This window comes from Centruroides vittatus, unplaced genomic scaffold (genome assembly GCF_030686945.1).
Source record: "Centruroides vittatus isolate TY-2023 unplaced genomic scaffold, ASM3068694v2 scaffold_435, whole genome shotgun sequence".
Lineage (NCBI taxonomy): Eukaryota > Metazoa > Arthropoda > Arachnida > Scorpiones > Buthidae > Centruroides > Centruroides vittatus.
Window position 1 is genome coordinate 4,135,522 of NW_027122708.1, and position 18,523 is coordinate 4,154,044.

The window sequence follows — 18,523 nt, forward strand, 5'->3', positions numbered from 1 at the left end:
AAACTGGTCTCATGCTCTGACAAATGTTTCAATAACAGAAAAAATAAAGTAGAATAATATAAAGTAAAACATGTAGAATCTGAGGGAAAAAAAAAGTATCCATAATGTTCAGTAGTTCATTTTTTATTGTAAAACAGTCCTTACTTTAAAAATATCCCATGTATAATACTTTTTAATTTATTAGATGTAATGATTAATAAATTTATTATTTTAGGCAATTAATTAAAAACATTATACAATATAACTCAATACATTCAGTATTAATAATTCATCTATTGTGTATAGTATATATACAGTAGATGTCCCTATAACACGGATTCATATAACACGGCAAAAAAATTGCGATTGTGTTCGTATAACACGCTAAAAGAGACTTGTATAACACGGTAAAATGTCATCGCCAACTCGTGTTGCGACAGGATTGGTTGAATAGCGGACATTGCACAAACCGTTGAGTTTAACCCTTTCCATGCTGGCAATCTACAGCAAATAATTGAGTGGAATTCGTCATGCGGCGCATATTTTGCAGTTTTTGGATAATTTTTAAATCGCGCTATGTTTAATCTGTTTTTTGTGTTTGATTAAGAACATATCACAGTTTACGATTGTTTAATTTTTAGTTTAATAAAAATTTAAAATAATATTAAAATTTGAAGCTTACGAACAAAAGAAAAAATAATTAATTTACAGAAAATCGCTAAACTTTGTACATTTCTTAGTTAGATACATCTGTCTTCTTTTAAATAAAAGAAACCGCAGCTCTCTAGCTAGAGCAGGGGAGAAGTTATTGCCATTATTTACACTATGTCTCTAATTACTTGGCAGAGAGAGGGTCTATTTTACCGAAATATTTATAACCCAGGGGTGGTCACAAAACACTTTTTGGCTTAAACAAAGTCAATCAACCTACAGAATAGCGAATTAAAGCTAAGATCGCTGGAAAATCGAATATAACGCAAAATAATTGAATTTTTTGATTAATTACGCCAAAAGGAGTATGCCGCATCACGAATTAACGGCAAGTCACGTGACATACGCCTAAAGGCGTATAACCGCATGGAAAGGGTTAAACGAGCAGCGGACCTACTAAAAACCATTTATTATTCAACGGCCATAAAAAATTATATTTATATTAATGATGTCTCCAAAGTTAAGTGAATTTTTCGCAGAAAAATAACTGATCAGGAAAAATGCACCTGCCATTCGAGGAGCCACTCCGTGACGAAAACAAGCTTAAGCAATGGTGTCGTCAAACGGTGCACACTCGGTAAATAATCCTACAATTTTTTGTTTATAGCATAGTTTATATGGATAATTCCAAAACATTATACGTGATTTGGAAATGTTGAGTCAAATTAGTCTAGAATCAGTTAATTTTATGGAAGAAAACCTTTCAAACAGCCGTAGCCCCTAAACTGCACACGTGCCGGGCTGTGATTAGTTCATGTATTTAAGTGACTCGTACAACATGGAATTCATATAACATGGAACGTATCTACCGTGTTATACGAGGGTCTACTGTATGTATATATATATTACATAATTAAAAATAATATCTTTTTTAATATACTGTATATTATATATTAATATATTAATACTTTTTAATTCAAAAAAATTCAAAATATATCATACATTACAAATGCATTGCTTATCAAACATTAGGAAGATAAACTTAAATTTGCAAGTATTTTAAAAAATATATGCAGAAATTGTGTAAAAGATGTCTATAGTATTACTGAATAAAAGATGTATAAATGACAAACTCATTATCCAATTTATTTAAAAACATAAATGGCTATTGTAAAATATATAATCATTTACAGTTAAACAATATAAAACAATAGATAACTTATGTAAACATTCCTTTGTATATACAGGGTATCCAAAAGTTACTGTGCACTGCAATTCTTTCTATAGCAGATATTAATTCTACAGCAATGTCACTCATGAGCCTAAAAACTGTCTTGGTCAAACCCCACAGTACAGATGCTTTTCAACAATATGATAAAGCATTTCCAGACTAGTGATCAGGTTTATAAGTGACATTATGGTAATGTCACTTATAGGACCGATGACCAGATCATGACAACATGCATGAAAGCAGTTCTGATGAATATCTTTGAACCATAGTTGATTCTGAAACAATGCATCCTACAAGTGCTAGAGAAAAACTGATGTATTTACATCTCAAACTAGTGTTGTAATTCCTGGACAGGAATTACAACACTAGCTTATGTAACCAATGAAAATATAACTGATAATTGCTATCAATCTTGAATTTTCTATGGTCTACAATATGTAATTCCTGAAAGGCTCATAATCTGAAAATTTATTAGTGAAAATGTTTATGATTCTAGACATCTCAACTTGAAAATTCATTGGGGAATCAGTTCTATATTTTGTCTTAATTCTGCATAATTAAAAATAATTTTTATCGTGTTTTAGCAGATTTTATCCTGAAAATACACATTAGATTTTTGTTATTTTGAGTTTTACAGACTATAAAAAATTTTAGTCCTTTTTAAATGAGTAATATAGAATAAGTTTAACCTATTTATTCATTTTTCAACAAAATAAACATTTTTTATAAACAATGATAATTTTTTTATTTTACAATTTTTCATCTGAAAACTAAGTCATTGTCATCTATTTAACTAAAACTAATTTTATTCAAACTTATTCTATTAAGATTATTGTTTAAATATTTGATCAAATCATCTAGATAATTAATTCAAATTTATGTGATTTATGTGGAAATTATATATATCTATATAGACTGTAAGAGTTTAAAACAAAATTACCTTAGAAAATAAAAATCCCAAGATAACACCAATCACCAATAACATTACAGCAGACAAACCATATACTAACTGGTAAAAACTTAGTTGTGGATTTAGAGAAATGTTATCCTTTTCCACTTCAATAATGTCTGGTTGATTATCACTGGAATTCTGAAACAAAAAAACTCTATTATAAAAAAATAAATTTAAAGCATATACAAAATGATGATAAAAATAAACACAGTTTATGTTGGATATTTAATAATATAAAATTATTAAAACAATCTTACATAACATTTCAGTTTTTTATTGGAGAAATAATTTTTAAATTAAAAATCTATTATCGATTATTGTGTCGTTTTCATTTATCTACCAATCATTATATATTCTATTAAAGAAGTATGTATTTTTATTTTTTAACAACTTATAGTCACTAATAGCTCATTACTAATAATACTTCAAAAAAAAAAAAAAAATCTTAAATGAATAAATTCTGATTATTTTCATGACTATTCCTGGGATATATCTGTTTTCTAATGTTTTAAATAATTATTTAGTATAATGCTTAAATTAAATTTCAATTGAAAACAAACTAAGATATCATGATACTAACTAACTAAAAATTCCATATACTATATAAAGGATCTTTCAAAATAAATGCTAAAATTTTAAATTACTGTAATTATTAATACAGTCAAACCTGTTTTTATGCGCTCTTTTTATGTGCAATTTTTATTTGTGCGATTTTTTTAATGCAAATTTTTAATTTGTGCGGTATAGTTGGCGACTAGTCTCGTGCGATTCGTCATGTCTTACGTTGACTTATTATAGCTAAATAAACTTATTATAGCATAAATGCACTTATTATAGTAATATTATTGCATGAATATGCGAAAAATGAAATAATTTACTTTTTAAGTCAACAAAACACCACCTGGACAAAAATATGTAAAACAGACGATAGACGAGACGATGCAGTCAAGTGCTGACATCTGTTGTCAATAAATTCTATTTCGTACGATTTTGAGTTATTTTCTATGTAAGACTTTTTTTATGCGGTCCCTGTTGACCGCATAAAAAAAATATTTTTTAATTGTGTTGCGAAAACTATTATTTACAGCCATTCGTGAAGTTTCGTGAGATTTTTTTTATGCGTTTTTTTTAATGCAGTCCCTATCCCCCGCATAAAAACAGGTTTGACTGTAATTTGTTGTGAAACTGTGTTGTATTATCTTAGAAGTGTTGAACATGAGATTGTGTTAGTAACAATCACATGGCTTTTTCCACCTTTATTTAGTTGAACTAAATAAAGGTGGAAAAAAGCCATGTGATTGTTACTAACACAATCTCGTGTTCAACACTTCTACTGTAATTATGTTAATTATTGTCTGAGAAGTATGCAACGTACACCAGTCATTAAAGTAACTGTCTGGGTTTCATCTCCCATCAGCATTTAAATGTGATGTTGTCTACTACCTCTAGGAAGCACCATAAACAAAAATGATGACTCCACAACAGAGAAGTTGTTTTGTGTTCTACAATTAACAAAGTTTGAATCACTCGTCATTATGCAACATGCATAATCTCATTTCTCATGTTTTCAAATCAAATCAATGTAATTTAGTACAGTAAAACCAAATATACTTAATTTCTATTATTTAACTTTATTCCTTTTAAGTTTGATGCTAAATTTTTACTATCTCCTTTAAATTTTAGGACACAATTAACTTAAAAGTTATTAGGATTGGAAAACACTTTCTGTTCAATTTACCAACAGTATCTTGATCTATATGTTATATTTTTTGTTAATGACAGAAATCCATAGAGTATGTATCAAATTACTCTGAAAAGGTCAGGGTTCAATATGTTACATTATATAGAAGCAAATAAAAGATGGTTGTTAAGAAATAAATATTAGAGCACAAGAGAGAAATTAACAATTAATGACAAACTTAAGATGGAAAAGAGTCATACTAAAATTATATTTTCAACATTACAATTCTCAGAAATTCAGAATTATATATATTTTTTAATTTTTTTTTTCTGAATATAAATTGTTTGTTTCTATTATGTAATTTTATTGTATTTCTGTGTTAATTCAAAAATCTAAATATATTTGATTATTTTATTCTATATTCAAATAGTCTTTTTAAGATAATTCCAACATGAAAATACAGAAGAAAGTATTCTCTATTGCTTATTTAACTTTATATTATTACATAATACAAAGTAGTTTTATATAATATGTATATATAAGTATCATCAGTATATGCATATACAAGATCAATATAGGGTTTTTCAAGACTGTGGTTTATCATACAACAGGAGACAAGTGGATAAAAATTGAAAGAAATACATTATTTACTTGTACACTTTTAGAACTATTAAAACCATTTATTGACTGTATTTATGAGTTGTGACTACAACATTTAAAATAATTAATTTTCATAGTTAATTCAATTCAATGTCTTCTGATTTGGTTGTTTCATTGTCATTTGTGCTTTTATGTATTAATAATTGTTGAGATCAAGATCTTGACTACTGTCTTCTGATTCACACTCAACATCTCCAATTTGAGTTTTTCCAATTACTTTTGACTGATAAGCTTGACTTATGAACTCAATTGCAACTTTTTCATGCTCAATATTAAACGATATTATTAAATTTAATTATTATTTATTATTTTTAAATTTTATTTCCAAAAAATGTTCCCATGAATCTTGGAATAAAAATTGCTGCCTGACTCTTGACAATTTGAAGAGGTAGAATTTTATTTAAATTTCCTACCTGTCACTCGAAACTACGTTATCCTATATAATGGAGTACTTCAACATGTTTCCCATGCTTTCCAACAAAAGATTTATTTTTACCAGTACCTTTATTCCCCAAAGTTTATTCAAAGACCAGAGTTTATTTGAATCTCAGGATTTAAGTGAAGAAACACAGTATTTTATTTAAGTATTATATCTGATTTAAAAAAAAAATAAACAGTATTTATAACTGAATTCATTTAAGATAATTAAAAAATGTTTGTTATTAGACTAATATAAATAATGAATCTTTAATAAATTTTAGAAGTATTTTGACAAATTTAACTTGTTAATGACCAACACTTGATACTGAGTGCAATCTGACGATATTGAAATGTAGATAGAGTTCCAATCTAACTTTGTTCTGAAGCAGAAATCAAAAATTCAGAAAGAAGATTAATAATTTAAAAAATATTGAAATTAAACTGTTAAGAACATAGAACTCAATTTCTCAAAGTTTTGCTTCATTAAAGAAACTTGCTTTTGCAACTTTAATAATATTTTCATTGACATGCACCTACAAAAGCTACTCTCTATAATGAATGATATAAAATCTGAACTTTACAGCCAACTTACTGGTAATTCAGTCAAGCCTTTATTTCTTTATAAATAACCAAATACAGATGAATGGCTATCAGAGATGTAACAACATCTATCACATTAAAAACTATACATTATTTTAAAAAATACTCTATTGTTATTGATTATTATAAAGCTGAATTAATGATAGTTAATGATCATTATCAACCACAATTGTTATTAAATGATATTTAATATTTAGTTTCATTTAATTAATCATTCCAATTATTTTGATAAATTTTTTAGTCCTAATTTAACATAGACATGCATCAATTCTTATGTAATAACATATATGATTTTTTGGCACTATCCAAAATTTCACTACCATTTTAAAATTTTATAAAAGTTAACTTTGTTTTGTTTATTTTATTTAGAATTAACATGTTGAATGCCAACTACGAGCTAGCTCATATTAAGCAATCTAACTGCTGGTGCCATCTACAAAATGACTCATGTAATATTGTCTGACTGGTTCTACCTGGTACAAGCTTTCTCATTGTAAATATTGTTATAACTGATTAGTGGGTGTTGGGAATAAGCATGACACATCGATTGGGCATTGTAGAACAAACTACAAAGTAGTTCAAAATGTGTTCAATTTTCCTGCTTATGGATTGCCAGATACAAATATTCTCGTAGTAAATATACTATTAAAAAATAATGCGCGCCTTAAATGTGAACTACATATTAATTTTCTGTTATAAAAGGAAAAATTATTGAAAAAATATAGGCAAATAATCAATCTAATGGGGTTTGTGTCTATTAGACTGAATTTTTCTAGCACAGGATATTCCTGAGGATCAAGTGATGAATAAGCAGAAGACATTGTTTTGTGTGTCAAGTTTAAAAAACTGTTCAGTAAATAAAAGAATTACATCATTTATAACAATTTCTCTTGTTCTTGTCCTAAACCACAAAATATATTAATGTTAAATGTTTATTAAAAGTATGAAAACAGAGATACTATCTGAAATTTTTATTGAATTATAAAAATTTGCTCTAAAACAAAAATTATTAAAATAACTAATTAAAAAAAATATAAACAAACTTATTTCATTTTATAAGATCAAAAACTTTGAATCACAATAATTATTATAAACATACTCACTCCATTTCCTTGCTTTAGCCAATGTCCAAGCCACCAATTGCTGAAAGCAGCCAAAGCAGCATAGAAGAGAAACCATATTAATACTAATGAGCATACAATATAACCACCTGCAGCCTTCATATAACATTTGTAGGTATCAAGAGATATTGACATATTCTTTGGTTCTTTTTCACTTATGTGTCCTAAAATTTTATTATTATATATATAAATTTATTTTAAAATCATAAATGTATGTAGTTCTTCATTACAAACTAAAATCAAGAAAATCAAAAATCTTTTTTAAAATTTAACTTTTAATAAATATGCAAGAATTTAAAAGTAACAACAGACTCAAAACTTTTTTAAACAAAACTTAAGTTAAATCATTAAGAAATTTTGATATTCTTAATACTTTAAAAATTTTTCATTACACCCAAAATTTTAAATTATGCAGATTCAACTGTTATCATTTTGTATTGAATGCATTCATATGCAATCTTTAAAATGTCAAATCTAAACTATCTGAATTTTGATTTATGATAATTAAAAATAAAACTTCAGATGTGATTTTTAATTTCCTAATCTAAATTTTTTCAATAAAAGATTTATTTTACTTCAATCAAAATCAAAATTTGGGATTATTTGCAAATATTTTAAGATTAGGATATCTATTGTATATTTAAAAAATTAATATAATTTGTATTTAAAAAATATGTAGAAGAAACTAAAATGTCTTCATTTTTTGCAGTTTTGCATAATTTGCAGAGGCGTAGCCTCTAATAAAAGGTCATTTCTACAATGAAAGATTGTTGTTCCTGGTGATTGGACATGGCAAAAAATGAAGACATTTTAGTCTCTTCTACATATTTTTTAAGTGCGTAAAAATCATCATTTTCTAAAGAAAATAATCTAATCTGCAAGCTAAGATGCTCACTGAGCATGGATATTCATCTAAACTTCATAAAACTTGATAAAAAATACCATCAATTTTTACATTTAAGTTGACATGCAATAATTTTCTTGCTATGACCACTATGACAAATAAGTTGCCTACCCCTGATTAAGCCAATTCTACAATATCTATAAAAACTATTGTGGGTCTATTATAATTTATATAAAAATATAATTAATTATTTTTTAATATAAAAAAGTAAATATTTTTAAATGATTAAATATAAAAGAAATTTCAAGATTATATTAAATTTATATAAAAAGAATCTTACCATCAGGAGCATCAGAATCAGCCACATCAGACATAGAACTAGTTATATTTTCACATTTATTAAAAGATTTATTGTTTAATAATGGTGAATTCTTTAGATCAACAATGGGTGAGTCTAATTCTAGAAAAACAAAAAATATATTTAACAATGTATTTTTAGTTATTGTTTCTAAACTATCTTTTATCATTTATTTATTCTTTTATGAATGAAATTATACAGTCAATTCTCCAATCCATGTTATAATTCTTAACCACTTCAGTTGATGTGATACAGAATATTTTATAAGTCATAGGAGAGCCTTATAAAGAAAACTAAAATCTAAAATATTAATTGAAATTGTTCTCAGTTCTAATTGAAAGATACATTCAATCAGAAGTCTAAAAACAACATTAATGTCTTCTTTTACACTTTTCATATAAATATGTCAGAAAATTTTTCTAGTTTTTATTATTAAGATGAAAATAAAATTGCATGTTTCGAATTAGCCAAATGCAAATGAAACTTGTTATAGAAAAAATTTTCATTTTTTAATATGGTTTAAAATCTGTTCTAACAAACATAGAAAAGGCATTCTATGATGATATAACTTTTTTGTTACAATATTCTGCAATATGGTTTCATTCTTATAATAACTATCTTTTTCCTTCCTTCTCTACTTTTTATTTTATTATTTATTGTAAATATATGAATATTCTTTTATGTACAATATGCTGTAGTAAAATTTAATTTGTTTGTATGACATCCTTCTAATCACAGTTTCTGTTTTCATCACTCTTCTTAGTTAACTAAAAAAAATTACATTTACTATAGTTTTGCTGTTTTCATTTTACTTGAGCAAACATTATTATTTATGTTTTATTATTTTAATTAGTAAATTCTAGAAATTATTTAAATTAGTAAAATAAAAATAGCAAACTGTAACATCATTTTTAGCTAACTAGTAAGAGTGATGAAAGCAAAAACTATGTCAAGGAGAATGTTGTTAATAACCCTCATTCATACATCATACAAACTGATCAAATTTCACTGTGGCATGTTGTACTTCTAAGATATGAACAGATAACTTCAAAACATTTTTTGAAGTTATCTGTTCATAAAATATTTTATATTAAATTACTGTAGTAATTTAATATAAAATATAAAACATTTTATAGTAACAATGAATGTGGAAATTCATTTAAAGTATTTTTCATATTATTTTATAATCTATAAGCATCTCAAAGCCCAATGTTGTTTAATAATAAGCCAAACAATCTGTTGTAGTTGGAGCAGTGTGTGATAGTGAGGTAAAGTAAAAGGAACTACTTGGTTGGAATAGAGTTTAATATACACTATATACAGTAGATGTACAAAAAAAACAAGAAGAGGGTCTACATAGAACAGGGTCTTCTCATATATGGAAAGATCTAAACACCACCTGGAATATCCCTAGGAAAGTGCCATGATATTCTTGCCAACACAATCACCATATTGAAATAGCCTGATTCAATATGGCAATCATTTGGCTTATTATTTCGTAATCACTCCAATATAAACCATTCAGCCTAACATACAAAATGCAAACTGTCATTATCAGTGTCTGCAATAATTTTTGAAAATTCATAAAAAAATTTATAAATTTTATTATTCATTATGACAGGCTTTAGTGAAGCATATATTATTTTTATTTAAACTATAAATGATAGTTTTTCTAATATAAATTGATATGCAATTATTTTGTATTTCAATTTAAAATACAAACTAAATTTTAAAATTTTAGAATAAATAAAATTAATTTAAACATTAACATTATATATAGAAATACAAATTAACATATATAAAATAAACTGTTTTCAACAACTGTCAATGTCTTTTTCAGAATTACATAAAGAAAATTTATCTATTAGTTTTATTAATGGCCAGCAGATGTAATATCAGACTTATTATCACTTGATTAGGAAATTATCAACATTTATTGATTTGTATTATATGAGGAGTGCATTTCAGACCAACCTGTCCCTCATCAGCCCCTATTCAAGTTATACATTCTCAGCAATTGTACATCTTTTAAACAAATGAATATATGTAGATAAGAATTCCACTTACACTTTTTGATAATGACTACCTTATCTGTTTTTGAAAAAAAGCCACAAATTTTTTTAGTATACAACAGATGTTAACACCACTAGAATTACATTTTTCAACTTTTAACCATCTCCAGTTCCAAAGAACTTTTTACAGCCCCACTCCTTTCACCCTTGTTTTTTCCTAATTTGTAATTAATTGCATGTCCCCTCTGGTGTTTAAAATTGGGTGCCAAGAACTATGTATTTGTAGACCATTGTTATTAATTTTTTCTATTTCTTTTAACTTTATAATTTCCATATGTTCATAGAGCTTCTTTTAAAACTATTTTTTTGTTTTTTAATTATTTTTACGAAATCTTTAACTATTTTTCAATTGTTACAGTTGCAATGTTCTACTACTACAGAGGATTGGTTATTGTATTTTATTGCTGCAATATGTTCTTTTATTCTAATTTTAAGTTCCCTACCAGTTTCTCCTACATACACATGTGCATTAGCACAATTACAGTTAAATTTATTTAACTGTAAAATTAATAATACAGGTGATAATTCCTATCCTGTGTACAATAAGTCTGTTATTACAGCAGATGTTGATGGCATGAAGAAAATATAAGAAACATTTATCTAGCCTAAATATTTATAAAAAGAAGTAAAATAGCCAAAATGTAATGAAAATAAAATATTTTTAGAATCAAAACCTGACTGGAAAGCATCAAAATACAAAATGTTAATTGTTTTGCCATCATATTCAAAAATTAAATTTTGTTTTCTCCAAAGTAATTTCTTTGAAGCATTAAGAAATAGTTTTATTTATACTATTATTAGATAACAAAACCTTTAAAAAATTCCATAGGCAATGAGTATGACCTTTTTCTTGTAAAATTGAGGTTTTTGGTTGTTTTGTTCTAATTTCTACAAAAATACAATTGAAGTTTCTCTGTTCAAATATTTTGAGTAACAGTTTGACAATCAAGAAAAATAAAATAATTCTTCTAACTGATAGAGTAAGAAAAATATTAGTAAAACACAAACACAAATACATCTTTAATAAGAATAAGCTTAGACAGAAGACAGCAATAAAAAATAAAAACTAATAAATCAACAGGATGAAAGACTAACAACATATCAGATAATTATCAGTTAGGACACCCACATATAAGATATTTTATGCAATACAGAAACAACAAATTTCACTGATTGTATGAAATTGCAAATATGAGAAATGTTAATGATTTCTTAGTTTTTATTACAATAGTAATATTGTAATATTGGAGAACAAATTGAATATTTAAACTTGAAAAGAGTGCTAATTAATTGTAAGTGTTTACAAAATAAATATAAACACTAGCCCAAAATATGACTTTTTTAAATTAATCATTTATAATTTGGAACTAAGTTAGAAGGGCAATACATATTCTAATCTTCTAATTATATTAATAATTAATTCTTAAAATTTTAAGTGTTATCTGTATTGTGTAAGTTATCCATAAATTGTAAATCAAGACATCTAATGCTATTTAGCTTAAACTTATAAAATGTTTTATTAAACTTACCAACTTTTGATTTTTCATTTTCTTCCAATAACTTTTCTTTATTTTTTGATAACATTTGAATTAATACTGAATATTCACTATTACTTGTTAATAATTCTTCATGTGTACCTCGTTCACTTATTTCACCATTCCTCATTAAAATAATTGAATCACATTCTTCTAGATACTACAAAATAAAAGAAAATTTATTACTATAGTTTTCAAACAGTAAAATATCAAATACAGCTTTTTAAATATAATCAATGTTTTTTTCTTCATTAATACTCAATCATAAAATTTAGATAACTCTTTTTGATATGCTACCTCAATTTCAAAATTACTGGAAATTTGGTTGGCACGTTTTGAAGTCGAGTTGTACCTGTTGTGGCTAAGTTCTGGTAATTGATCTTTATTATGGATAAGTTTGTTAAATCTAAAGAGTGTGTGAATTGGGATATTGCCAAAGGAAAAGAAGCAGCTTTTAAGAAGAGTGCTATGTTATCAAGAACACCACCAGGTAAACGTTTGCAATCCTGTCCCACTGGAAGTGCTGTTAAAGTGAGAGACACCAGAAAGAATTTGGATCAAGAATTATTTTTAGAAGAGATAAGAGGTATGTTGAGTGAAATGAAGGATGCTATAGAATTAAAACAGAGACAGAGTTGCATTTAGTAAAAGACAATTTCGTGGAAATGAACGATAAGATTAATATAGTGACAAAGAGAATTAATAAATTAGAATCCGTTCACGACTGCGGAAATGACTATAACAATATGCAAATTATCACTACTCTAAACAAAAGAGTTAACACACTTGAAAGTAATTTAAGGAAAAGAAATTTGGTATTGTTTAATGTGGAGATGAATGACAGGGAAAACCTATTAGATACAGTATCAAAGTTAATTTGGGAAGTCGTCAGTTTATCGAATGTCCTTCTTGACTTTGTTAGACTTACAAAAAATACCAGAAATAATACGATGGTTTTGGTTACCTGCATTTCCATGGAAGTGAAAAGAGAAATATTGAGCGGTTGGAAGAGTAATTGTACCAAATTGGATGTTTCTGATTGGATGAAGACAGTGCACATAAGAGAGGACCTTTCTGTTGAATGTACAAAGAAAAGAACAGATGAACAATTTAAAACAGGCCAGAAAGGAGGGGAAAATTGCATATTTCAAAGGTGATAAATTGGTGATAAGTGAAAACTCTCACAAGGTTGGCAGGGATAAAGGTAAGGATGGCTGTGTCAATGATTCTTTTTAGGAGTAAGCATGATTCACTAAAAGTTCTCAGTTGGAACATGAATAAATGGAAGAAGGAATATGAAATGGAGTACTGGAACATTGTGAGAGAGTTTCATATCTCTTGTTGGATGGAAACATGGTTAGGTGAATTGGATTCAAGAAAGCCATCGACAGATATAAGTAATGCATACAAATTTTATAAGATTAACGCTACTAGTATATCTGACAAAGCGTGAAAAAGAGGTGGGATGGCACTGATGATTGATAAAGAATTAAAAGATGTGGTGGTTCATCCCTTTGAAGATTGGTTATTTGAGGTACATTGGAAAAGTATTAAGTTAATTTTTGTTTATATTAGAGTAGAAGTTTATGTTAAATGTTATAAGTTACTTGAGTCATTGTTTGATTCTTTTCAAAATGAAGAAATATATTTATTGGGTGATTTTAATGGCAGAATTGGAACTTTGAATGAAATGGAGTGGGGAGGTAGTGTTTTCCCCTTATTGGATTATAGTGTTCATCGGAGCTCGAAAGACAAATGTATCAACAAGATAGATCTGAAGTTAGTGGAATTATGTCAAACAAAAAGTTTGATGATTGTGAATGGTAGAGTTAAGGAGGATGTACAGGGAAAATATACTTTTATCTCACATTTGGGTAAAAGTGTAATTGATTATTTGTGTTTAAACGGTCTGGCAACTGAGAAATGTTGTATTTTAGTATAGACAAGTGTATTGAATCTGATCGTATGATGCTGTAACTTGAAGTTTCTGGCAAAGGGTTGGAAAAAAGGGCTATACTAGACAATTGATCCAGTTTAATAGACGATGGAATAAGGAATGGCAGGATGCGTTTGTAAGTGGAATACAAGGTTGGGACAGGCAATTTGATGAGCAAAGTAAATGAACTTACTGTCATGGTGTTTGGTATAATGGAGAAATTTAGACACAGAGAAAAAGGAGTTAAACATTTCTCCATGTATAATTCAGAGTGGTTTGATGATGAGTGCTTAGAACAAAAGGTTAATGTGAAAAATAAGCTCAGGAAATGGAGGAGACTTGGAGAGGATTGGAGATTGGAAGAATATTTATTATCGAAGCAAAATTTCAGTGCGCTTTGTAAAAGTAAGAAACAGGAATATTTGACCAATTTTAATCAACTGCTTTCAAAGCATAAGTCAAGTCAAAAGTTTTGGGAATGTATTCATAAATTAGAAGGTAGAAGTAAATTCCGTATTCCAGAGGAGATTAAAACTGAGTTGCTTATGCACTTTAATAGTTTATTGTTTAGTGATAATCTAGATAAGGAAATTGTTTGTTCAGAAATGATATTTGTAAGTTATCTTGACAGGCATATTTCTCTTGAAGAAGTACATATTGCTCTGAGTGAAGCAAGGTCAAGTAAAGCAGCTGGCCATGATGGTATTCCAATGGAATGTTGGAAACTGGTAGACGAGTGATTGCGACAGAAGCTGCTGGATATTTTTAATGAAGTCCTGGTAACCAGAATTTACCCTGACGGCTGGAAAATGGCAAGAATATTCCCCATTTTTAAATCAGGAGATGTAAACAATACAGGCAATTACAGAGGAATCACATTGTTAAACACTGTTAGCAAAATCTTTTCAATGATCCTATGTACAAGGCTGTTGTTTTAGGCAGAGAGTATGCATATTCTGTCAGAGATGCAAGCAGGTTTCTGTCAAGGGTATTCCACAGTGGACCATATTTTTGTTTTGTGAAATTCATTAAAAGGCTAGTCAAAAAATGACAAAGTATATACTTGTTTTGTGGATTTCCGGGCTGCATTCAACTCAGTGAATCATCTGAAATCATGGAGGAGGCTTGCTGATTTAAGGTTAAGCCGTGAAATATTGAATTTATTAAGATAATAAAATAAATACGTAATTACCAAACAAAATCAGCAAAAATTCAATCTAAACGAACATTTTCAACCGTTCAATTCAGAAAGGAAAATTCAGAAATGAGCTGTTAATTGTACACCCTGCATTTTATAAGACTCAGATTTGCACAATTCTAGCTATTTTCTTACATTCATGCTCCTATTGACAAAAATTTGAACTATTTTCTCTCTCTCTACCCAAAAAAATCCCCCTTTGTGAGAAATTTTATGCAAATTGCATTCAAATATACCAATTCTTTCAACTTTTATGAATTTTTAAACTATTTACAAATTTATGGGACACCTTGTATATTTAAATTATAAAAAATAACAGAAAAATTATGTTAAAATAATACTGTATTTAACAAAAAGTATTATAACAAAATTTCTCTATAGAGAAATTTTTTCAGGATTTAGAGACAGATAAAAGTTTGTGTAGAAATCAAATTTTACCTGAACTTGATGAGTGACAAATAAAATACTTTTCCCTCTCAAAGCTCCTTTTAAGCAATGTTGAAAAACATGACGTCCAACAAGATAGTCAACAGCTGATAATGGATCATCAAGAATATAGACTTCTTTGTCTGCATACAGAGCTCTTGCAAGACATATTCTCTGTTTTTGTCCTCCACTTAAATTTGCTCCATGATCTCCTATCTAATAAAGTAATGTTTTAATATAAATATTAATTTAACTAATATATTAAAAAATAATTATTACAGTAGAACCTCTTTTAAAAAATAATTTTGAAAAGAACAAATTTGAATTATCATACACAATTTACATCAAGGTTCAAAACTTGGGCCTCACTTCAATCAATGACAATTTCTAAGTATGCCTATTTCTAAGTATTTCTAAATATGTGTTCTTTGAACTAACTATTTCTAAACTACAAATTAAGAAAGAACATTCAATAAAAAAATTCGCCACAATGTTACCAAGGTTCAAGGTTATAAATGAAAAGGTTCAATCCGTTAGTAATCTTTAGAAAGGACCACCATATCTTATGGGAAATGGGTTCAGGCAGATTTGACTGATTATTTGATATTTTATAGTTCTAGTTTCCTTAATTAAATGTCTCCATAGACACAAAGTCAATTTTTAAGTTTTCAAGCTTATAAGATGCAAAAACAGCATAATTCAAACACATGAAGCCCTAAACCATTTACCGTTTCAAAATACAGGTATCCCTTGATTAACACAATTAATTGATTCCTCAATGCTACCGTGTATATCAAAATCACATTAATTAAATACAGCAGTACCTTGGTATTTGACCAAACAAACACCACCCGCTAGAACAAATTTTCAATTAACAACAATATTTTTATTTTTATTTCATCATCCATGAAAAAGTTTCTATGATAAAATGAATAACAAATTTAAAAATAAAATTAAACCTTGGAGCTGCCTACCTTTGTCACACAAAATTATACTCAATCCAATTTGTTTTTTTCACTTATGCATGCAGAACACAATCATGTCGGTGACACACAGATTTGTTGCAAGTTCATGCATTGTTATTCGTCAATTTTTAACAATTTCTTTTTGAAATTTCTCTTCAACAATTTTTGGGAACTCTATACATTTTGTATCCTTTAGTTCAAAATGTCCCAAATGAAACTTTCAAAAACACATTTGACATGCCCAACTGACCCAGGAGCAACCTGTATGCATCAGTTGCACCTAAATGTATGCTTTATAAAACTTAAAAAAGCATACATAATATACCTGAAATTCATTTTATCTGAAACATAATTGATTTAATTTATGTATATTTTTGTTTTAATTGTAGGTAGGTCTTAATTATAAAAGGCATATCTCATTAAATTAGCAAAGAGCTTTCTATTATTAGCAAAACATAAAAGTGTATCTCAAAATAAGGCTCCAAAATAATGATAATGAAGCCAGCAATAATCTCGTGTGTTTACCAAGTACGGTAAATGAAAACTTGAAAAAAGCAGTGCTTTATACTCAATAGTTTCTTATTTACAAAGAAAATAAAAAGTCCTTTTTCTTTAAATTGCTCCCCCTATAAAGTTGAAAGAAATGAGAAATGCCCTTACATATTTTCAACATCATGCTTGTAATTATAACAATTGCTTGAATTTTAAAAAAAAATATATCAAATAACAGTGTTTACACTTAAAAAATTTTGACAATTAATACGAGGAATGTCTCCAATTCTCGAACAGTGTTGTAGGAAAGCAGTGTTATACAAGGGACATCTGTATTACCATCTGGTCCCTCCAGATTAAAGTTTTTTTCATCTGAAAACATCACATTTTTCCATTTGTCAATCCAATTCATTACTGATTTTGTCCATTCTAGTCTATTTTGTTTGAGGTCATTTGTAAGCTTAAGTTTTTCCTTGAGTTAAACATAGGCAATATCATTATTATTCAAAACATTAGCTACTGTTGCATGCAATACTTTCAGTGACAACTAGCAGCAATGGCATATGTAGACATTCCTTGTAAGGTGGCAGGATGGAAAAATTTTATCCTTCTTTCACTTAGAGCTTGTTTCCAAGCAAATTATTTATTTATCCCATATTGGTCATCTTTTTAAATAACATTTTGAATTGCTCCAATAAATCATTTCTGAAGTGTTGCAATCTGTCTACAACATTTTCCTTGTCCATGACACAAAGATTTTTTCCATTTCTTTTTCACTCAATTCTTTTCCTTGTGGCATTTTGTAAAAACTTAAGTCAGAATTACTCAATTACTAGCAGATAAGCCCGGCGTTGCTCGGGCAAAAAGTAACGATAGCAAAGATTAAAATGATTACATTATAGCCAATCTTACCCATTTTCACAGAATGCAAGAATTAGGTCCCCGTTTCCAGACTAATTAGAGAATTTTTAGATGGGTCCAAAAATATGATCGATTTCCCACAAAAAAACCACATCTGCACCTATAAATCTTGCACATCGCTTTCTCTTAATACTTCCATTGTTAAGGAATAAACTTCTTTCATCCCCACGTGGTACTCTACTAAAATGCAGTTAAAAACAAAAAATTGCATCTAAAATAGTACAATAGAAGCTGAGTTCTTTAGGATAAGCTTTAATTCTTTCTCTCCCCCCCGTAGGGAATTTCGAAAAATCCCTTTTAAACGTTCTCGTGACATATCCTGTGTACCAAATTTCAACTGTTTGGGCTCTGTGCTGGGTTCAGAACATTCAAGAGTATTCGAGTATGTTCTGGAATGTTTCACAATGATCTGAGATGTTCTGGAACGTTTGGGAACATCCCGGAACATTCTGGAATGTTGTGGAATGCTCTCGAATGTTCT

The 18,523-nt window shown here is 27.9% G+C and overlaps 1 protein-coding gene across 2 annotated transcripts in view; it reads right to left on the reverse strand.

Moving 5' to 3' along the window:
* Positions 1–18,523, reverse strand: part of LOC136989034 (ATP-binding cassette sub-family C member 12-like) — a 91,409-nt gene that overhangs the window by 17,393 nt on the left and 55,493 nt on the right. The window contains exons 17-21 of one of the 2 annotated variants that reach the window (XM_067287080.1): positions 15,677–15,880; positions 12,099–12,264; positions 8,480–8,599; positions 7,278–7,459; positions 2,802–2,951 (exon numbers count right to left, since the gene is read on the reverse strand). In XM_067287080.1, the coding sequence (XP_067143181.1) occupies positions 2,802–2,951; positions 7,278–7,459; positions 8,480–8,599; positions 12,099–12,264; positions 15,677–15,880 (822 nt within the window). The remainder of the gene's footprint in view (positions 1–2,801; positions 2,952–7,277; positions 7,460–8,479; positions 8,600–12,098; positions 12,265–15,676; positions 15,881–18,523) is intronic. The other variant, XM_067287081.1, reaches the window with a different exon arrangement.